Source organism: Lepidochelys kempii, chromosome 1 (assembly GCF_965140265.1).
Source record: "Lepidochelys kempii isolate rLepKem1 chromosome 1, rLepKem1.hap2, whole genome shotgun sequence".
Classification (NCBI taxonomy): domain Eukaryota; kingdom Metazoa; phylum Chordata; order Testudines; family Cheloniidae; genus Lepidochelys; species Lepidochelys kempii.
In genome coordinates, this window is record NC_133256.1 from 5,414,025 (window position 1) to 5,437,114 (window position 23,090).

Here is a 23,090-nt window from a genome sequence, read left to right on the forward strand (position 1 = left end):
CTTACCCCTTTACAGGTAAAGGAGGGATTTTATGCTACCCATAGCTGTATGTTTATGACACTCTGTGAAAGGGGAGTATAGGGGTGGGGCCCTGGGGGAAGAGATGAGGCAAAAGGAGGGGCCTCAGGGAAAAAGGAACCAGGATGGAATAGGTGGCCGTGGCCGTCACTCATGTTTTTTGGATCCTGTGTCACAGGTGCCAGAACCAAGTGATGAACTGACCCTTCACTTGACAAATGCCCTGATTATCCTCTCACGAAGATGTTTGCTTTTCACACTGTACACAATTGGATTCATCACGGGGGGGACCAGCAGGTAGACATAGCCCAGGAGAATCTTAAGTAAGTGAGAAGAGCTATTCCCAAATCTGTGTATCACAGCCAGGCTGACGTTTGGTGTGTAGAAGAGCAGGACGGCACACAGGTGGGAGACGCAGGTGTTCAGGGCCCTGAGGCACTCCGTGTGGGACGTGATGCTCAGCACTGTTTTGAGAATCATCATGTAAGAGAGGAAGATGAGCAGTGAGTCCAATCCAAACGTGAAGAGAGTAGTAAACAAGCCATAGATGTAGTTGACTGTGATATCCGAACAAGCCAACTTCATGACATCCTGGTGCAGGCAGTAGGAATGCGAGAGGACGTTGGCTTGACAGTATTGGAACCTTTTCAGGAGACAGGGGAATGGTAATGCTACAGCCAGCCCTCTTACCACAAACACCAACCCCATCTTGGCTATTCTCGGTGGAGTTAAGATGGAAGCATATCTCAGCGGGTTACAGATGGCAACAAAGCGGTCAAAGGCCATCAACAAGAGCACGGAAGATTCAATTTTTGCAAGAAAGTGGAGGAAGAACAGCTGCCCAAAACAAGCATTAAGGCTTATCTCCCTAGAGTTAAACAAGTATATGCCCAGGATTGTCGGTATGGTGGATATAGATAAGCTAAGGTCTGTGACAGCCAACATGGAAAGGAACATGTACATGGGCTCATGGAGGCTTGGATCTGTTTTTATAATGAACAGAATGACTGAATTTCCTACTATCGAAATAGCGTACATTAAGCTGAAGAGGATTGAGATCCAGATATGGACGTCTTCCTGCCCAGGTATCCCAGTGAGAAGGAACACTGCAGAGTTGAATTCGGTGTAATTCGCAGCTGATATAATGGGCTGGGCCATTCCAAAGAGTTTTGAGATTTACTTCCTAAAATAAAAAAGAACAGGAGACTAGATGATATTTAATGAGACATTTTTCTGCTCTCTGTGCCACTTGAGAGACTTTCAGGAGCTTAAGGAAGATCAGCAAATAAATATCCTTGGATTTGCAGCACCAATAGGAAGATAGGCACTGCCAGAGTGGATCAGACCTGCAGTTCATCTAGCCCAGTATCCAGTGACCAGTTCCAGATGATACAGAGGAAAGTGGAAGAAGCCCTGCAATAGGCAGCTATGAGATAACCTGCTCCCAGGAAAAGTGTCCCCCTGACACCAACTAGTTAGACATATTTTGTGATGTAAATCTGGAAGGTTTAGAGCTCTTCCAAGACTTTAAAAAACAAATCCTCATGACTGTAATTGGATTTTCTGGTTACCCGTATCAACCTCCAGTCCTTCTTTGAATCATACTTAGCCCTTGGCCCCATTTGTATCTTGTGGCTTTGAGTTCTACAGCCTAGTTGAGCACTGTGTGATTGTACAGTTGCGACCTTCCTAAAGACACCCTTTCTGGCCCTCCACTTCTGAGTGTGACCCGTTGTATCATATGTATCAGATGGTAAAGACATGGCAAGTGCAGTGAAAACAGTCATTCTATAGAGCTGAAAACAGTGATTCTATTTAGCTGTCCTGCATTGAAGCTACGTATAAACATGTTTTATTGCTTCTGTAGAGGTTATGATCTACCGAATCTATTAATCCTGTTTGTATACATGTCTCATTTTTGCATTCGAAGTTATGAATATTGGCTGCATACTTGTTTAATTCTGAGTAGGTTTCAGTGAAGCAGTTGGTCAGCTTCCTGAGAAAAGACTATTCTCAGTCAGTGCCCAATCAAGAAGCCATAATGCCAACAATGAACTAGGAGATGCCGATCCACATCTGGGCTTTCCCAGTAATGTGGCTTGGCTGATAGGGAACTCAGTCATGCGTGGACATGTGACTTGCCCGGGGGACCCCAAAACTCCATTTTGCAGCTGGACTTTGTATAGAGGAGTGGAGGGGGTCTCCACCCACAAGATGTTTTGTCTGTTACTACTTGGAACCTCTTAAATCCTACTTTCTGTATTTAATACAATCACTTTTCACTTTTTAATTGACCCAGAGTATGTATTAATACCTGGGCAGGGGTGCAAACAGCTGTGCATACCTCTCTATCAGTGTTATAGAGGGTGAACCAACTGATGAGTAGTTACCCTTCCCTTCATAAATATAAAGGGAAGGGTAACCACCTTTCTGTATACAGTGCTACGAAATCCCTCCTGGCCAGAAGCAAAGTCCTTTTACCTGTAAAGGGTTAAGAAGCTCAGGTAACCCGGCTGGCACCTGACCCAAAATGACCAATGAGGGGACAAGATACCTTCAAACCTGGAGCGGGGGGAAAGGCTTTTGTCTGTCTGCCTGATACCTTTGCCGGGAACAGATCAAGGATGCAAGCCTTCCAACTCCTGTAAAGTTAGTTAGTAATCTAGCAAGAAAATGAGTTAGGTTTTCTTTGTTTTGGCTTGTGAAATTCGCTGTGCTGGAGGGAATGTGTATTCCTGTTTTTTGTGTCTTTTTGTAAACTAAGGTTTTGCCTAGAGGGATTCTCTTTGTTTTGAATCTGACTGCCTGTAAGATTATCTTTCATTCTGATCTTACAGAGTTGTTCTCCTATCTCTTTTTTGTTGTTCTTCTAATAAAGTTCTGTTTTTTAAGAATCTGATTGGGTTTTTGGGTCTTAAAAATTCAAGGCTGGTTTGTGCTCACCTTGTTTATTCTCAAGCATCCCCAGGAAAGGGGGTGTAAGGGCTTGTGGGGATATTTGGGGGAAATAGGAACTCCAAGTGGTCCTGTCTCCATTCTTTGTCTAAATCACTTGGGTGGTGGCAGCATACTGTTCAAAGACAAGGCAAAATGTGTGCCTTGGGAAAGTTTTTAACCTGAGCTGGTAAAAATAAGTTTAGGGTTTTTTTCATGCGGGTCCCCACATCTGTACCCTAGAGCTTAGAGTGGGAAGGCAACTGAGAAGGGTAAAACAGATTTATTTAGGGTTTGGACCCCATTGGGAGTTGGACATCTGTGTGTTAAAGACAGGCACACTTCTGTAAGCTGCTCTCAGTTAAGCTTTCAGCAGTTTGTGGGACGTGATTTAGACCTCGGTCTGGGTTTGCAGCAGGCTAGCAGGTCTGGCTCAAACCAGGCAGGGCACTGAAGTCCGAAGCTGACAGAGCAGGAAAGCAGGAGCAGACGTAGTCCTGGCACATCAGGTGGCAGCCTCCAAGGGGGGATCTGTGATCCAATCGGCCACACTCTCCCCGTGTAAGGGTCTGTAGATTTTTAGCAAGTTACAAGGTAACACAGAGAGTTACTTCAGCTGGGCGGGGGAAGGGATGGCATCACAAAAGTGTGAATATGCAAACACTAGGTTTGCGCTAATGTCAAGCTGAGTGTGCAAGTTACTTCAGCCATGCTCATGTAACAGGTGATGGGCGTAAATTACATGCAAGCTCTGTTACACTCCCCTTTCCTGCCCCTCAGCTCTCGTGTTTGCTGAAATACAAACTATCAGTTCTTTTCTCTCAGGACTTTTTGGAAAGTCTTGCCCAGGTATTGCAGAGGGTTTGTGTTCATCACCCTGAACGTCAGTGTTAGAAAGAGCTTCTGGTCAGTGACCAGGAGACAGTATCGTACAACTAGAAAAGGAGTACTTGTGGCACCTTAGAGACTAACCAATTTATTAGAGCATAAGCTTTCGTGAGCTACAGCTCACTTCATCAGATGCATATCGTGGAAACTGCAGCAGACTTTATATATACACAGAGAATATGAAACAATACCTCCTCCCACCCCACTGTCCTGCTGGTAATAGCTTATCTAAAGTGATCATCAGGTGGGCCATTTCCAGCACAAATCCAGGTTTTCTCACCCTCCACCCCCCCACACAAATTCACTCTCCTGCTGGTAATAGCTCATCCAAACTGACCACTCTTCAAGTTTGGATTTAAACTTGAAGAGTGGTCAGTTTGGATGAGCTATTACCAGCAGGAGAGTGAGTTTGTGTGTGTATGGGGGTGGGGGGGATGTGAGAAAACCTGGATTTGTGCAGGAAATAGCCCAACTTGATTGTCATGCACATTGTGTAAAGAGTTGTCACTTTGGATGGGCTATCACCAGCAGGAGAGTGAATTTGTGTGTGAAAAGCGGTCTCTCACTCACCCCCCCGCCAGGGAGGTGGAGAGACAACACTGGAGCTACGTGCTGGCAGAGCCTATTTCTGGGCTCCAGCCATGTCGCTGAGTTCACAATGCTGAGAAGCTCTTCACACAGACACGCTCAGACATCGCTGGGGAAGTCTGAAGTCCCTCGGCCTGCCCGAGTCCCCATCAGAGTGGATCCAGAATGGAGCCAGCCTGCAGCCTTTACGCTTCACTTCACATTTTAAAGACGGTGAAACCTACCAACGTACCCAATTCCTGCTAGAAGAGAAGCCGCCAGAGGTCTTCATCCTAGAGGACAAGGAGTCATCGGAGCGGTTGCATGGGCAGCAGGCAGTCTCTGTTCAGACGGGGAGGCAGGTGTCTATATGAAGATGCCGGCACTTTCCCCTGGGGGCCACTTGGCCATTTGGGAACCTGAGATGCTTGGCTAAGTGTGCACCAGCTTTAACCCCTCTCATGACCTATGGCAGGAGACCAAATCACAGGGGACGTGTGGTGAGGCTACCCAACTGGACTGCAGTGTCAGCCCTGCTGCAGGCTCTATTCCTTGTATCTGGGCTTGTCATCCCTGTTCATATAGTTCCAGTTAGTCACAGGGCTACCTCAAAGGTGGCCGAGTGGTAATGATCATGCTGTCACAGCTGTGATCCTGCTGAAATAAAATATAATATAATATAATAGTAATTATTATTAACAACATAGGACCGGATTTCTCCCCGGCAGCCCCCTGTCCTGAATGACAAACCCAGGGTGCAGGCCAGGGAAGGGAGAGTCCACAAGGCTCCCTACATGGAAATTTCCCTTGGATTGTTCTGGGGAGGGGGGTGTTCCTTCCCTTCTCCCTTATGAATTAAAAGGGGGACGAAGGACCCAGGGATCCCCAAAGTTAGGCACAGATCTCAGTGATCCACTGGTAGCTAGACCTACCCACCCACAATCTCTGGGCCTCCACAATTGCTCTAGGAACCTCTCCAGCTCCCTGCTGGCACAGGCTGATCAGAGAAGTGCTACCAGGGCCAGTCACAGTAGCTACTGCCTGCAGGATCTGCTGGAGAGGCATTGTACAGTTTGAAGAGGGCTGCATGGAGATGGGAATTGCAGAGTGCAGCCATAGACTCAGTCAGTCCAAACTTCATTTACGTTATGACGATGAGGCAGATGAAAAGACTCTAGTTTCTCTTTGGGATCCAGGCAGTTGCAGCTGGGCAGTAACTTTCAGATTAAAATGATCCTTTTTCTATGAATACTCTGCCCAAAAAAGTGAATGAAAAGGAAACGCTTCACTTTGGGTCAAAATGTTTCATGGAGTGAAAAAAAAATTGTTTTCCAGCCCAGCTCTTGCTCAACCCATGAGCCTCTGTCCCTCATGCTACAGGACCTCACCCCTAGGTGGCAGCACTAGCCCCGAATTCGCCTCCCATGAAGAACAGGAACTTAGGGTGACCGTATTTACCAATGAGAAAACTGGAGACCCTCAGCTGCTCAACCAAGGATGTCTCCCTCCCTCACACGAGATTGTTGCACGTGGCTGAAACCCTAGAGGAGCCCACCCAGTGCTTAGGAAGCTGTCACCTTTGGCTGGAACGCTGATCTTCCCTCTCCCCCCCACATCTCACCCCGTTTCAGGGGCTGGCTTCTCCATTCACCTTCCCTGAAGATTCTTCCATTCCCCACGTTTTTCACAGAAGTGGGCATTTGTCCCATTTCCTCCTCCCAGCTGGTCAAGTCACCAAGACCAACCAAGACAAATGGCTCCTTTTGACATTAAAAAAAAGTTGGTGTGGCTGGGAGAGAACTTAAAAAAGGGACTGTCCTGGCCAAAACGGGACGTGTGGTCACCCTACCATGGATGTCTGCTAGGGTGGCTGCACCAGCTTTATAACAGAGGGAGCCCCTGGAAAAGGCTTGTCTCCACCAGCCCATCCATCGGAGGAACAATTTAAGAACAGAGGAGTGGCCATATGGATTCAGACCAATGTCCATCTACTCCCTTGTTCTGTCTTCTGACAGTGGCCAGTGCCAGGTGCTTCAGAGGGAATGGACAGAAGAGGGCAATTATCAAGCGGCCCATCCTCCGTCATCTGATCCCGTCTTCTGACAGTCAGTGGTTTTGAGACACCCACAGCATGGGGTTGCGTCCGTGACCATCTTGACTAAGAGCTGTGGAGGAAAAATCCAGTAGGCCTAAACTTCCTGTTAGGATATAGATATTCAGGCCTGTCTGCAAAGGCCTGTTGCCGGCACCCAGTGCCGAGAGGCTGAACAACAGCTTGAGTGGTTCGTTACCCGGTGTGCTACACCCAATAATCACAACGGGGTGGAGAAGCAGAAAAGTTTATTTGCAGCTGCAAAAAGGTACAGGGAGAATAAAATCTCAAATCCTGCACAACAGAGCAGGAAGTTACACAGGCTTTTATACATCCTTTTTCCCAGCATACTTATCCAATAGCAAGCTGCTCCAAGTATTCATATAGCCAGCCAATCCAGTTCCCAGCTAGTTCCCTGATTCTCTGTATCATTTGTTAAACTATACATAAAGCTGCTTTATTCAGCATTGTTCTTCCATATCTCCCCTGTTTGGCCTTGCTTAGTTTCAGGCAGTCTGACTCTGCAACATACTGTTGCAGATTCTCAGCATAACTGCTGTGTGTGCCTCCAGGCGGGGGGGCCAAGGACACTTGGGCCTAGTACGCAGAGCTGCTGCGAGTGCCTCCAGGCAGGAGGGGGGCGGGGGCAAGGACACCGGGGCCTAGTGCGAGGGGGCTTCATCGACACTTGTGGTCTTCCATCCCCTCGAGTTACCTAGTGGCCATGCCCCAGTGTTCCCAACAGGCCTGTACTTTAAGAATTTAGGTGTATTCTTATCACTTGGTTTGTTCTACAGGTATAAAACAAAGAATCAAAATCACTGTCTGCTGGAGTAAGGGCCTTCTCTTACTGTGACAGTCTGAGGCCCTGTTCTTAGGCTAAGGCCTTTGGCTAAGCAGCAGAGGCAGCCATAAGCTAGGAAGCGACCGGTCACATCCTCACATTCCAAACTAGTCACATTGAAATAAGGTGCTATTGGGCTGTTAGGCACTATCAGGACAGGATTTTATTCCTATCACCTCCAGAGAAAGGGAAGTGCCTAGAAAATACAAAAGGAAACTTAGTTTGATAGCATCCTGTCTGGCAAGAACTCACTTACCAATAGCTGGGATGTGAAATCCTCACTTCTGTATTGTTTTGTCATTATAGTTCCCACTTTGCTATTGTTTGTCTGTGTAATCTCTGCCTGGTTCTGTGATTGTTCCTGTCTGCTGTATAATTAATTTTGCTGGGTGTAAACTAATGAAGGTGGTGGGATATAATTGGTTACATAATCATGTTACAATATGTTAGGATTGGTTAGTTAAATTTCAGGAAAATGATTGGTTAAGGTATAGCTAAGCAGAACTCAAGTTTTACTATATAATCTGTAGTCAATGAGGAAGTGAGTGGGTGTGGTTGGGGGAGATGGGAACAGGGAATGGGGGTAAGAAAATTGGAATCATGTTTTGCTAAAGGGGGAAATGGGAACAGGGAATGGGAGTAAGGAAGTTGGAATCATGATTGGCTAAGGGTAGGAATGGGAACAGGGACTCAGGTGTAAGGCTCTGTGGTGTCAGAGCTGGGAAGGAGGATCTCCCAAAGTCTATTGTTAGTTAAGTACTCCCAATTACTTGAATCGTCCCTTCACAATATCAGGTTTCAGAGTAACAGCCGTGTTAGTCTGTATTCGCAAAAAGAAAAGGAGTACTTGTGGCACCTTAGAGACTAACCAATTTATTAGAGCATAAGCTTTCGTGAGCTACAGCTCATTTCACTATGCATCTGATGAAGTGAGCTGTAGCTCACGAAAGCTTATGCTCTAATAAATTGGTTAATCTCTAAGGTGCCACAAGTACTCCTTTCCTTCACAATATGTTGGCCAAATCTCCCTTATGTGTTTCCTACAGCAAACACTTCAAATAAAAGCATAGAAGCAGTGCTCATAACTTCAGATATAAAAATGATACATGGATAGAAATAGGATGAACACATTCAGTAGATAATAACCTTTGCAAAGATATGTTACATGGCGTACCTAGCACAAAGCATATTCCAGTTATGTCATATTTACACTCATAAGCATATTTCCATAAACAAATAGAGTGCAACATCACAATTATCACAAAGCAAGTCTGATTGGACAGCACAGTCTCTTCCCTTTAGGGGGTTTTGTGACCAGCGCTACAAAGTCCACCCCAGCCTCCTTCAAAGTAGAAGGTTTATTGTCAAATAGAACAAAGCATTAGAGAAAATGGATTTAAAATAACAGGCAGCTGTCACACGTCTACACTCATCTATCTCACGTCTCACTACCAACTGAGTTAGACAGGGTTTGCTCTGGAAATAGAGGAACAGAGCTGGCCCATCTTACATTCTTTTGGAAAGCCAAGGAGCTCTTGGGACACAGCTTAGTTTCCCTGTGTCTCTGAGAACATCTTCCCATCTTTTGTCCCCTTTCTTGTGGAAGCAGCCTTTGCTGAAACCTGTGTGAGCCTGGGCCCAGTCACCACAGTGCTCAGCCTGCTGTGAGGCAGGGCAGGGCTATTATCCACCTGTCCAGAGAATCAGAGACAGCCAATGGCTTGACCAAGGTGACACATGTCAGGGAATCAAACACAGCAGTCCTGAGTCACAGAGCAGTGCCTGGACCACAGGACCAGACTTCCAGTCTCCTGAGTGGTGACAGGCCTGGCTGGATTCTCTGGTCTGCCAGCAGAGATTGAGAATGGCAAGAATCCCTGCACTTCAGAGATTGAGAATGGCAAGGAGCAAGTTACAGTGATTTGATTCACTGGCCTGTTCTCACCCTACAGTGTGGAGTCCAGAGCAGCCTGGGGACTGGGCTGACATACTCTCATTGGTAACAGCTTCCTAGAGCACAGAACACCCAGACCAAGTCCCTGAGGACAGATGCCACCTCAGGATGCCTCCTTCAGGCCTGAGGTGGCCCTGTAGGCACACTGACCTTCCCTCTGAGATTTTTGCAGTGACTTACTCTCAGCCTGGGATACTTAAAAGAGGAGCCCCCTTTGTGGGGTCACATTAATTTAGTCTTCTCCAAAACACAGGCTCTCCGATCCTCCAGCCCCATCTTCCTCCTTTGCTCAGGAACATCCTCACCATCTTGCTTGCTGGGGTGACATTTGTTTCAGACATGCCACATCCCCTACTCCCCTTTCTCTCCTGAAGCCCCACCCTGTATCCCATCTCTTCCCACTAAGCCCTGCCTCCTGCTTCTCCACTTTCCCCGATGCTCCGTCTTACATGCAGGCCTGAGTCAGGCCATGGTAAGAGCTGCTCCGGGAGCACTGGCTGCTGTGAGGAACCCCAGACTGCCCACTTTCCCTGGCTTGTACATCCTGGGGAGTAAAATGTGGAGGGTCTGGGGCACCCACAGTGGCTGTGGCTGTCTGGGCAGCTCTTACCATGGCCCGGCTCTGGCTTCCAGCCAGACAAGGGAGCAGAGTCTCAGTGTCAGGGTTCCCTCCCCTCTCTGAACACTGGGGTACAGATGTGGGGACCCGCATGAAAGACCCCCGAAGCTTATTTCTACCAGCTTAGGTTAAAAACTTCCCCAAGGCACAAATCCTTTCTTTTCCTTGGATGGGTACTTCTGCCACCACCATGTGAGTTAGAGAAAGATTCAGGAAAAGAACCACTTGGAGTTCCTGTTTCCCTAAAATATCCCCCCACCTCTTTACCCCCTTTTCTGGGGAGGTTTGAGAATAATCTACCAACCAAATAGGTAAACCAGGTGAGGACAGACCAGACCCTTGGGTTTTTAGGACACTAAAAACCAATCAGATTCTTAAAAAACAGAACTGTATTATAAAAACAAAATAAAACAAGCACCTCTGTAAAATCAGGATGGAAGGTAATTTTACAGGGTAATCAGATTCAAAACACAGAGGATTCCCCTCCAGGCAAACTTCAAAATTACAAAAAAAAAAAAAAAAAAAGGATAAACCTCCCTCTTAGCACAGAGAAAATTCACAAGCTAAAACAAAAGGTAAACTAACGCCTTCTCTTGCTATACTTACAATTTGTAATCTTAGAGGATTATTTCAGGTATGGTTTAGGAGAAGTTTTTTTCTTTCCTGCCTGGTCCCCCTCTTTCTCCTGAGAGAACACAAATAAAAACCTTCCCCCACAGATTTGAAAGTATCTTCTCCCCTTATTGGTCCTTTTGGTCAGGTGCCAACCAGGTTATCTGAGCTTCTTACCCCTTTACAGGTAAAGGAGGGATTTCATGCTACCCATAGCTGTATGTTTATGACACTCTGTTAAAGGGGAGTATAGGGGTGGGGCCCTGGGGGAAGAGATGAGGCAAAAGGAGGGGCCTCAGGGAAAAAGGAACCAGGATGGTATAGGTGGCCGTGGCCGTCACTCATGTTTTTTGGATCCTGTGTCACAGGTGCCAGAACCAAGTGATGAACTGACCCTTCACTTGACAAATGCCCTGATTATCCTCTCACGAAGATGTTTGCTTTTCACACTGTACACAATTGGATTCATCACGGGGGGGACCAGCAGGTAGACATAGCCCAGGAGAATCTTAAGTAAGTGAGAAGAGCTATTCCCAAATCTGTGTATCACAGCCAGGCTGACGTTTGGTGTGTAGAAGAGCAGGACGGCACACAGGTGGGAGACGCAGGTGTTCAGGGCCCTGAGGCACTCCGTGTGGGATGTGATGCTCAGCACTGTTTTGAGAATCATCATGTAAGAGAGGAAGATGAGCAGTGAGTCCAATCCAAACGTGAAGAGAGTAGTAAACAAGCCATAGATGTAGTTGACTGTGATATCCGAACAAGCCAACTTCATGACATCCTGGTGCAGGCAGTAGGAATGCGAGAGGACGTTGGCTTGACAGTATTGGAACCTTTTCAGGAGACAGGGGAATGGTAATGCTACAGCCAGCCCTCTTACCACAAACACCAACCCCATCTTGGCTATTCTCGGTGGAGTTAAGATGGAAGCATATCTCAGCGGGTTACAGATGGCAACAAAGCGGTCAAAGGCCATCAATAAGTGCACGGAAGATTCAATTTTTGCAAGAAAATGGAGGAAGAACAGCTGCCCAAAACAAGCATTAAGGCTTATCTCCCTAGAGTTGAACAAGTATAGGCCCAGGATTGTCGGTATGGTGGATATAGATAAGCTAAGGTCTGTGACAGCCAACATGGAAAGGAACATGTACATGGGCTCATGGAGGCTTGGATCTGTTTTTATAATGAACAGAATGACTGAATTTCCTACTATCGAAATAGCGTACATTAAGCTGAATAAGATAGAGATCCAGATATGGACGTCTTCCTGCCCAGGTATCCCAGTGAGAAGGAACACTGCAGAGTTGAATTTGGTGTAATTCGCAGCTGACATAATGGGATGGGCCATTCCAAAGAGTTTTGAGATTTACTTCCTAAAATAAAAAAGAACAGGAGACTAGATGATATTTAATGAGACATTTTTCTGCTCTCTGTGCCACTTGAGAGACTTTCAGGAGCTTAAGGAAGATCAGCAAATAAATATCCTTGGATTTGCAGCACCAATAGGAAGATAGGCACTGCCAGAGTGGATCAGACCTGCAGTTCATCTAGCCCAGTATCCAGTGACCAGTTCCAGATGATACAGAGGAAAGTGGAAGAAGCCCTGCAATAGGCAGCTATGAGATAACCTGCTCCCAGGAAAAGTGTCCCCCTGACACCAACTAGTTAGACATATTTTGTGATGTAAATCTGGAAGGTTTAGAGCTCTTCCAAGACTTTAAAAAACAAATCCTCATGACTGTAATTGGATTTTCTGGTTACCCATATCAACCTCCAGTCCTTCTTTGAATCATACTTAGCCCTTGGCCCCATTCGTATCTTGTGGCTTTGAGTTCCACAGCCTACTTGAGCACTGTGTGATTGTACAGTTGCGACCTTCCTAAAGACACCCTTTCTGGCCCTCCACTTCTGAGTGTGACCCGTTGTATCATATGTATCAGATGGTAAAGACATGGCAAGTGCAGTGAAAACAGTCATTCTATAGAGCTGAAAACAGTGATTCTATTTAGCTGTCCTGCATTGAAGCTACGTATAAACATGTTTTATTGCTTCTGTAGAGGTTATGATCTACTGAATCTATTAATCCTGTTTGTATACATGTCTCATTTTTGCATTCGAAGTTATGAATATTGGCTGCATACTTGTTTAATTCTGAGTAGGTTTCAGTGAAGCAGTTGGTCAGCTTCCTGAGAAAAGACTATTCTCAGTCAGTGCCCGATCAAGAAGCCATAATGCCAACAATGAACTAGGAGATGCCGATCCACATCTGGGCTTTCCCAGTAATGTGGCTTGGCTGATAGGGAACTCAGTCATGCGTGGACATGTGACTTGCCCGGGGGACCCCAAAACTTCATTTTGCAACTGGACTTTGTATAGAGGAGTGGAGGGGGTCTCCACCCACAAGATGTTTTGTCTGTTACTACTTGGAACCTCTTAAATCCTACTTTCTGTATTTAATACAATCACTTTTCACTTTTTAATTGACCCAGAGTATGTATTAATACCTGGGCAGGGGTGCAAACAGCTGTGCATACCTCTCTATCAGTGTTATAGAGGGTGAACCAACTGATGAGTAGTTACCCTTCCCTTCATAAATATAAAGGGAAGGGTAACCACCTTTCTGTATACAGTGCTACGAAATCCCTCCTGGCCAGAAGCAAAGTCCTTTTACCTGTAAAGGGTTAAGAAGCTCAGGTAACCCGGCTGGCACCTGACCCAAAATGACCAATGAGGGGACAAGATACCTTCAAACCTGGAGGGGGGGAAAAGGCTTTTGTCTGTCTGCCTGATACCTTTGCCGGGAACAGATCAAGGATGCAAGCCTTCCAACTCCTGTAAAGTTAGTTAGTAATCTAGCAAGAAAATGAGTTAGGTTTTCTTTGTTTTGGCTTGTGAAATTCGCTGTGCTGGAGGGAATGTGTATTCCTGTTTTTTGTGTCTTTTTGTAAACTAAGGTTTTGCCTAGAGGGATTCTCTTTGTTTTGAATCTGACTGCCTGTAAGATTATCTTTCATTCTGATCTTACAGAGTTGTTCTCCTATCTCTTTTTTGTTGTTCTTCTAATAAAGTTCTGTTTTTTAAGAATCTGATTGGGTTTTTGGGTCTTAAAAATTCAAGGCTGGTTTGTGCTCACCTTGTTTATTCTCAAGCATCCCCAGGAAAGGGGGTGTAAGGGCTTGTGGGGATATTTGGGGGAAATAGGAACTCCAAGTGGTCCTGTCTCCGTTCTTTGTCTAAATCACTTGGGTGGTGGCAGCATACTGTTCAAAGACAAGGCGAAATGTGTGCCTTGGGAAAGTTTTTAACCTAAGCTGGTAAAAATAAGTTTAGGGTTTTTTTCATGCGGGTCCCCACATCTGTACCCTAGAGCTTAGAGTGGGAAGGCAACTGAGAAGGGTAAAACAGATTTATTTAGAGTTTGGACCCCATTGGGAGTTGGACATCTGTGTGTTAAAGACAGGCACACTTCTGTAAGCTGCTCTCAGTTAAGCTTTCAGTTTGTGGGACGTGATTCAGACCTCGGTCTGGGTTTGCAGCAGGCTAGCAGGTCTGGCTCAAACCAGGCAGGGCACTGATGTCCGAAGCTGACAGAGCAGGAAAGCAGGAGCAGACGTAGTCCTGGCACATCAGGTGGCAGCCTCCAAGGGGGGATCTGTGATCCAATCGGCCACACTCTCCCCGTGTAAGGGTCTGTAGATTTTTAGCAAGTTACAAGGTAACACAGAGAGTTACTTCAGCTGGGCGGGGGAAGGGATGGCATCACAAAAGTGTGAATATGCAAACACTAGGTTTGCGCTAATGTCAAGCTGAGTGTGCAAGTTACTTCAGCCATGCTCATGTAACAGGTGATGGGCGTAAATTACATGCAAGCTCTGTTACACTCCCCTTTCCTGCCCCTCAGCTCTCGTGTTTGCTGAAATACAAACTATCAGTTCTTTTCTCTCAGGACTTTTTGGAAAGTCTTGCCCAGGTATTGCAGAGGGTTTGTGTTCATCACCCTGAACGTCAGTGTTAGAAAGAGCTTCTGGTCAGTGACCAGGAGACAGTATCGTACAACTGTTTACTGAACAAAGCGTTAATAGCACAAGCCCATTTTGAATACTAGTTGGAGTACTTCTGAAATACTTTCTAGAGTCAAAGAGATTAAGCACAAAGTTACCACTGCTCCTTGCCTTCGAGATTGCAACAACTCTGCAGCAGGCTCTCAACATCTATTCATGTCATGAAAGTGTAGTTTGTAATATTTGTATTACAATTAAAAGTTCTGGCATAATATTTACACATCTGGACTTTGGTACACACACGTCAACCCATTGTTTCCCCTCTCATCTTCCTTCAGAGATGATTTCTCATTGTCATGTCAGAGTGTGACTTACAGTGTCGAGTTTGTCATCTGGATTTCTTCAGAACCTGTAGAGATCGCAGCGTCTCAGCCATCAGTCAGTTGCTTGTCTGCCAACAAAAGTCCAATAACTCCTCTGTCCCTGGGTTAATAGCTGACGGGTTCTCCTCAGGTTCTGTTCTGTCAGTCTGTAGCCTGTATCCGGAGTGGTAACAGGCATTGGGGTCAGTATAGAAAATATTCATTCCCTGAGCTCTCACTCTCCAGTACAGAGTAATCCCAGCACCTCTTATTTGCACCATGATGTGGATTTACAAGAAGTGGATTCAAAGTCAAATGCATGAGTATTCAAGGAAATGGAACCTCATTTCACACACAAATGTTCTCTATTGCTTGCTCTCTCTCTCTCTCTCTCTCTCTCTCTCTCTCTGAATGTCTATATCCTGAATTCATAAAATACATCACACACTGGAATGACATTGGGACAGGCATGGAGCTGAGCTGCCATAATGAATGTGTCTGTAAAACCCAGTTCTTGGGATGTTTGCTGTAGAGCTATAGTGGGTTGACTATTGGGGTATTTAAGCTATGGCTGTATTAGGTGAAACTAGCCTGGCTCTTCTTAATTTAACACCAGGCTTCTGGAAAAGAAGCAATAGCTAAAGAAAAGCGGTCTCTCAGTGACCCCCCCCCAGGGAGGTGGAGAGACAACACTGGAGCTACGTGCTGGCAGAGCCTATTTCTGGGCTCCAGCCATGTCGCTGAGTTCACAATGCTGAGAAGCTCTTCACACAGACACGCTCAGACATCGCTGGGGAAGTCTGAAGTCCCTCGGCCTGCCCGGGTCCCCATCAGAGTGGATCCAGAATGGAGCCAGCCTGCAGCCTTTACGCTTCACTTCACATTTTAAAGACGGTGAAACCTGCCAACGTACCCAATTCCTGCTAGAAGAGAAGCCGCCAGAGGTCTTCATCCTAGAGGACAAGGAGTCATCGGAGCGGTTGCATGGGCAGCAGGCAGTCTCTGTTCAGACGGGGAGGCAGGTGTCTATATGAAGATGCCAGCACTTTCCCCTGGGGGCCACTTGGCCATTTGGGAACCTGAGATGCTTGGCTAAGTGTGCACCAGCTTTAACCCCTCTCATGACCTATGGCAGGAGACCAAATCACAGGGGACGTGTGGTGAGGCTACCCAACTGGACTGCAGTGTCAGCCCTGCTGCAAGCTCTATTCCTTGTATCTGGGCTTCTCATCCCTGTTCATATAGTTCCAGTTAGTCACAGGGCTACCTCAAAGGTGGCCGAGTGGTAATGATCATGCTGTCACAGCTGTGATCCTGCTGAAATAAAATATAATATAATAGTAATTATTATTAACAACATAGGACCGGATTTCTCCCCGGCAGCCCCCTGTCCTGAATGACAAACCCAGGGTGCAGGCCAGGGAAGGGAGAGTCCACAAGGCTCCCTACATGGAAATTTTCCTTGGATTGTTCTGGGGAGGGGGGTGTTCCTTCCCTTCTCCCTTATGAATTAAAAGGGGGATGAAGGATCCAGGGATCCCCAAAGTTAGGCACAGATCTCAGTGATCCACTGATAGCTAGACCTACCCACCCACAATCTCTGGGCCTCCACAATTGCTCTAGGAACCTCTCCAGCTCCCTGCTGGCACAGGCTGATCAGAGAAGTGCTACCAGGGCCAGTCACAGTAGCTACTGCCTGCAGGATCTGCTGGAGAGGCGTTGTACAGGTTGAAGAGGGCTGCATGGAGATGGGAATTGCAGAGTGCAGCCATAGACTCAGTCAGTCCAAACTTCATTTACGTTATGACGATGAGGCAGATGAAAAGACTTTAGTTTCTCTTTGGGATCCAGGCAGTTGCAGCTGGGCAGTAACTTTCAGATTAAAATGATCCTTTTTCTATGAATACTCTGCCCAAAAAAGTGAATGAAAAGGAAACGCTTCACTTTGGGTCAAAATGTTTCATGGAGTGAAAAAAAATTGTTTTCCAGCCCAGCTCTTGCTCAACCCATGAGCCTCTGTCCCTCATGCTACAGGACCTCACCCCTAGGTGGCAGCACTAGCCCCGAATTTTCAGGGGCTGGCTTCTCCATTCACCTTCCCAGAAGATTCTTCCATTCCCCACTTCCCCACGTTTTTCACAGAATTGGGCATTTGTCCCATTTCCTCCTCCCAGCTGGTCAAGTCACCAAGACCAACCAAGACAAATGGCTCCTTTTGACATTAAAAAAAAGTTGGTGTGGCTGGGAGAGAGCTTTAAAAAGGGACTGTCCTGGCCAAAACGGGACATGTGGTTACCCTACCATGGATATCTGCTAGGGTGGCTACACCAGCCTTATAACAGAGGGAGCCCCTGGAAAAGGCTTGTCTCCACCAGCCCATCCATCGGAGGAACAATTTAAGAACAGAAGAGTGGCCATATGGATTCAGACCAATGTCCATCTACCCCCATGTTCTGTCTTCTGACAGTGGCCAGTGCCAGGTGATTCAGAGGGAATGGACAGAAGAGGGCAATTATCAAGTGGCCCATCCTCCGTCATCTGATCCCATCTTCTGACGGTCAGATGTTTTGAGACACCCACAGCATGGGGTTGCTTACCTGACCATCTTGGCTAAGAGCCACTGATGGACCAATCCTCCATGGACTTATCTAGTTCCTTTTTTAATCCAGTTATGCTTTTGGACTTCACAACATCCCCTGGCATTGAGTTCCACAGGCTGACTCTGCATTGTGTGAAGAACTACTGCCTTTTATTTGTTTTAAACATGCTGCCTGTTAACTGCATGGGTGACCCCCTGGTTGGTGTGTTTTGTGAAGGGACAAATAACATTTCCTGATTCAGTTTCGCCACACCACACATGATTTTATAGACTTCTATCATATCCCCACTTCATCTTCTCTTTTCCAAGCTGAGAAGTCCCAGTCTTCTTAATTTCTCCTCATAGGGAAACTGTTCCATACCCCCAAACATTTTTTGTTGCCCATCTCTGTACCTACTCCAATTCTAATATATCTTTTTTGAGTTGCAGTGACCAGAACTGCACACAGTACTCAAGCTGTGGGCGTATCATGGATTTATACAGAAGCATGTTATTTTCTGTATTCTTATTTGTGTCTTTCCTCATGGTTCCTAACATTCTGTTCTCTTTTTTGACTGCTGCTGCACAACGAGTGAACCTTGTCAGAGAACTCTCCACACTAACACGGCTGCTCCTCTGAAACCTTTCTTGAGTGCTAACAGCTAATTTAGAAACCATCATTTTGTGTGTATAGTTGGGATTATGTTTTCTGATGTGTATTGCTTCCAGTTATTAACACTGAGTTTCATCTCCCATTTTATTGCCCAGTCACCCACTTTTGTGAGATTGCTTTGTAACTCTTCAAAATCTGATTTCCTCTTAAATATATTCAGTCATTTTGTCTCATTTGCAAATTTTGCCACCTCACAGTTAATCCCTTTTTCCAGATCATTTATGAATATGTTGAACAGCACTGCTCCCAATACTGGCCCCAGAAGGATGCCACTGTTTACCTGTCTCCATTTTGAAAACTGACCATTTATTGCTACCCGTTGCTTTGTATCTTTTAACCAGTTACTGATCTATGAGAGAACCTTCCTTCTTCTCCCAGGACTGCTTCCTTTTCTTAAGAGCCTTGGTGAGGGACCTTGTCACTTTCTCAAATTCCAAATACAATATATCCACTGGATCCCTCTACCCTGCATGTTTGAGGACCCCCTCAAAGAATTCTAATAGATTGGAGAGGCAGGATTTGCCTTTGAAAAGCTGTGTTGATTCTTCCCCAACAGATCATGTTCCTCTGTGGATCTGATAATTCTGGTCCTTACTATTACTTCAACTATAGTTTCCAGTTGTAAGGAATATGGTTACGCCGCAGAGAGCCAACACAACAGTGACGGGCTCGCAGAGTCACTTGGTGCCTGAGGCACAGCTCAGAGGGTCTTTTCTCATGTTCAGGCATGAGACATGCACACGCCGGTTAAGCAAGGTCATGCACATGTTTAATAGAAAGGGATGTGTTCAAAGCCCAGCTCCAAAAGCCTGCTACTAGCTCTCTATTAGACCCAAACAACCCCCTCTACCAGATCCAGCTACCCCCAAACTGGGTGATGTTGGAAATATGGATGCAGGGTGTGAGGTCTATCTGCAGCTCTAGAGGGGCTCTCGGTGCTCACGGAAGGGGTGGGGATCAGGATCAGAGCAAGGGGCAGCCCAGCAGGGCTCTGCTAAGCTAGGCAACGTTCCTCAGATCCTTCACTCTCTGAAAGCACGTCCTGATTCCCCCTCTTACTGACAAACTGTAGCAGGGGCCCAGAACTCCCTTGTCAAAGGGGGCTCTGCTGATGACAGGCCTCATCACCAAGTGGTGTTGGGAAGAGTTCAGGTTCTGCACCCAATGCCCCAGACCATCCTCATGAGGCACACAGAGCTGAAATCTTTCTATGGCACTTAGCAATATCCCCACTTATTGTAGAGTTCAGGAGCCTGTCAGTCTGTAACATATTTATCAGTACAACACTGCATGTAGTAGGGCAGTGCTATTAACACCACTGGGCAGATCCAAAGGCCAGAAGGCACCATTGTGATCAGGTAGTCTGACCTCCTGCCTAGCACAGGCCACAGACCTGCCCAAAAATAAGTCCTAAAGCAGAGCTGTTTAGCTAGAACTACATCCTGCCTTGATTTAACAATTGTCAGTGATGGAGAATCTACCACAGCCCTTGGTAAATTGTTCCAATGGTTAAATAAAATTACACATTATTTCCGATCTTAATGTGTCTAGCTTCATCTGCCAGCCAGTGGATCATGTTATAACTTTCTCTGATACATTGAAGAGCCCATTGTTAAACTTTTGTTCCTTATGCAGCTACTTACAGACTGTGTTCAAGTCACCTTTTAACTTCTCTTTGTTAAGCTAAATAGATTGAGCTCCTTTAGTCTATCAGTATAAGGCAGATTTTCTAATCCTTTAATCATTCTCGTGGCTTTTCTCTGGACTCTTTCCATTGTATCAATGTCCTCCTTGAACTATAGACACCAGAACTGCACAAAATATTCCAGCCACGGTCACACCAGTGCCAAACACGAGAGGTAAAATAACCTCCCTGCTCCTACTCAAGATTCCCCCAGTTGTACATCCTGGATTGAATTTGTTTTTTTGGCTGTAGTGTGGCACTAGAAGCTCATGTTCAGCTGATTATCCACTATGACCCCCAAGTGTTTTTCGGAATCAGTGCTTCCCAGCATTGGGTCCCCCATACAATATGGATGGCTTGTCTCTTCCTCCAAGATGTACACCTTCACATTGAGCCGTATTAAAACACATGTTGCTGTGGGACCGATGGACTAAGTGAGCTGCCCAAGGTCACAGAAGAGGTCTGTGGAAGAGCCTGGAACTGAAGCCAGGACTTCTGAGTCCGAGGACAGCACTTTAAGCCCTGAATCATCTTTCCTCTCTGGGACAAATGACTGAGGTCGGGGCAGCTAGCAGGTCAGCATGCTGAGATTACCAGAAACTCAGGGAGTTACACTCCTGTAACATCATAAACAGTGTGGTGGAAAATTAACCACACTTTGTCTTTGGATCAGAACAGGCCTGAGGCTCCTTTATTGATTACAAATGCAGGGGGGTAACAGCTCGAAGTAGCTGCCCCCCGATGCAAAGCACACACAGCTTTTTAATGCTTAAAACCACAGACAAATTACACATACTTCCGTATTAATTACCTTACTTGAAATACATTGCAAAATTAACACTGGTCAGAAGCAAAAACAAGCGTCTCCCCCACTAGGCCCCCTCTTGTTATTCACTGTCTGTTCTTTTGCGGTCAGCGACCTTTCTAACACAACTGTTGCGGCTATATATTTCATAAGCTTGACTCTTAGAAATTTGTTCTGTCCCCATAGAATCATAGAATCATAGAATATCAGGGTTGGAAGGGACCTCAGGAGGTCATCTAGTCCAACCCCCTGCTCAAAAGCAGGACCCATCCCCAATTAAATCATCCCAGCCAGGGCTTTGTCAAGCCTGACCTTAAAAACTTCTAAGGAAGGAGATTCCACCACCTCCCTAGGCAACGCATTGCAGTGTTTCACCACCCTCCTAGTGAAAAAGTTTTTCCTAATATCTAACCTAAACCTCCCCCACTGCAACTTGAGACCATTACTCCTTGTCCTGTCCTCTTCCAACACTGAGAATAGTCTAGAACCATCCTCTCTGGAACCACCTCTCAGGTAGTTGAAAGCAGCTATCAAATCCCCCCTCATTCTTCTCTTCCGCAGACTAAACAATCCCAGTTCCCTCAGCCTCTCCTCATAAATCATGTGTTCCAGACCCCTAATCATTTTTGTTGCCCTTTGCTGGACTCTCTCCAATTTATCCACATCCTTCTTGTAGTGTGAGGCCCAAAACTGGACACGTACTCCAGATGAGGCCTCACCAATGTCGAATAGAGGGGGACGATCACGTCCCTCGATCTGCTCGCTATGCCCCTACTTATACATCCCAAAATGCCATTGGCCTTCTTGGCAACAAGGGCACACTGCTGACTCATATCCAGCTTCTCGTCCACTGTCACCCCTAGGTCCTTTTCTGCAGAACTGCTGCCTAGCCATTCGGTCCCTAGTCTGTAGCTGTGCATTGGGTTCTTCTGTCCTAAGTGCAGGAACCTGCACTTATCCTTATTGAACCTCATCAGATTTCTTTTGGCCCAATCCTCCAATTTGTCTAGGTCCCTCTGTATCCTATCCCTGCCCTCCAGCATATCTACCACTCCTCCCAGTTTAGTATCATCCGCAAATTTGCTGAGAGTGCAATCCACACCATCCTCCAGATCATTAATGAAGATATTGAGCAAAACCGGCCCCAGGACCGACCCCTGGGGCACTCCACTTGACACCGGCTGCCAACTAGACATGGAGCCATTGATCACTACCCGTTGAGCCCGACAATCTAGCCAACTTTCTACCCACCTTATAGTGCATTCATCCAGCCCATACTTCCTTAACTTGCTGACAAGAATACTGTGGGAGACCGTGTCAAAAGCTTTGCTAAAGTCAAGATACAATACATCCACTGCTTTCCCTTCATCCAAAGAACAAGTAATCTCATCATAGAAGACAATTAGATTAGTCAGGCATGACCTTCCCTTGGTGAATCCATGCTGACTGTTCCTGATCACTTTCCTCTCATGTAAGTGCTTCAGGATTGATTCTTTGAGGACCTGCTCCATGATTTTTCCGGGGACTGAAGTGAGGCTGACTGGCCTGTAGTTCCCAGGATCCTCCTTCTTCCCTTTTTTAAAGATTGGCACTACATTAGCCTTTTTCCAGTCATCCGGGACTTCCCCCATTCGCCACGAGTTTTCAAAGATAATGGCCAATGGCTCTGCAATCACAGCCGCCAGTGCCTTTAGCACTCTCGGATGCAATTCGTCTGGCCCCATGGACTTGTGCACGTCCAGCTTTTCTAAATAGTCCCTAACCACCTCTTTCTCCACAGAGGGCTGGCCATCTATTTCCCATGTTGTGATGCCCAGCGCAGAAGTCTGGGAGCTGACCTTGTTTGTGAAGACAGAGGCAAAAAAAGCATTGAGTACGTTAGCTTTTTCCACATCCTCTGTCACTAGGTTGCCTCCCTCATTCATTAAGGGGCCCACACTTTCCTTGGCTTTCTTCTTGTTGCCAACATACCTGAAGAAACCCTTCTTGTTACTCTTAACATCTCTCGCTAGCTGCAGCTCCAGGTGCGATTTGGCCCTCCTAATTTCATTCCTACATGCCCGAGCAATATTTTTATACTCTTCCCTGGTCATATGTCCAACCTTCCACTTCTTGTAAGCTTCTTTTTTATGCTTAAGATCTGCTAGGATTTCACCGTTAAGCCAAGCTGGTTGCCTGCCATATTTACTATTCTTTCGACACATCGGGATGGTTTGTCCCTGTAACCTCAACAGGGATTCCTTGAAATACAGCCAGCTCTCCTGGACTCCTTTCCCCTTCAAGTTAGTCCCCCAGGGGATCCTGGCCATCCGTTCCCTGAGGGAGTCGAAGTCTGCTTTCCTGAAGTCCAGGGTCCGTATCCTGCTGCTTACCTTTCTTCCCTGTGTCAGGATCCTGAACTCAACCAACTCATGGTCACTGTCTCCCAGATTCCCATCCACTTTTGTTTCCCCTACTAA

General features: G+C 46.3%; 2 protein-coding genes across 2 annotated transcripts; both read right to left on the bottom strand.

The window, feature by feature from the left end:
* Positions 1-225: 225 nt before the first annotated feature.
* Positions 226-5,472, bottom strand: LOC140905604 (olfactory receptor 51G2-like). Its single transcript, XM_073329114.1, has 3 exons — positions 5,340-5,472; positions 3,829-3,855; positions 226-1,124 (listed from the first exon to the last, which is right to left on the bottom strand). The coding sequence occupies exons 1-3, from the start codon at positions 5,470-5,472 to the stop codon at positions 226-228; spliced, it is 1,059 nt and encodes a 352-aa protein (XP_073185215.1).
* Positions 5,473-10,925: 5,453 nt separating this feature from the next.
* On the bottom strand, positions 10,926-11,861 carry LOC140896722 (olfactory receptor 51G2-like). The gene has a single exon (XM_073308793.1). It carries the CDS (start codon positions 11,859-11,861, stop codon positions 10,926-10,928), a length of 936 nt encoding a protein of 311 aa, XP_073164894.1.
* Between the last annotated feature and the right edge of the window lie 11,229 nt (positions 11,862-23,090).

What these genes read in the sequence shown, in the direction of transcription:
- LOC140896722 (XM_073308793.1), bottom strand. Translation starts at nt 11,861, where the DNA reads ATGTCAGCTGCGAATTACACCAAATTCAACTCTGCAGTGTTCCTTCTC.
- LOC140905604 (XM_073329114.1), bottom strand. Translation starts at nt 5,472, where the DNA reads ATGCCTCTCCAGCAGATCCTGCAGGCAGTAGCTACTGTGACTGGCCCT. An exon ending in GGCCCAGAGATTGTGGGTGG is followed by an intron (nt 3,856 to 5,339) that starts GTAGGTCTAGCT and finishes GTCACTGACCAG; the next exon opens with AAGCTCTTTCTAACACTGAC. An exon ending in TTCTAACACTGACGTTCAGG is followed by an intron (nt 1,125 to 3,828) that starts GTGATGAACACA and finishes TCAACTCTGCAG; the next exon opens with TGTTCCTTCTCACTGGGATA.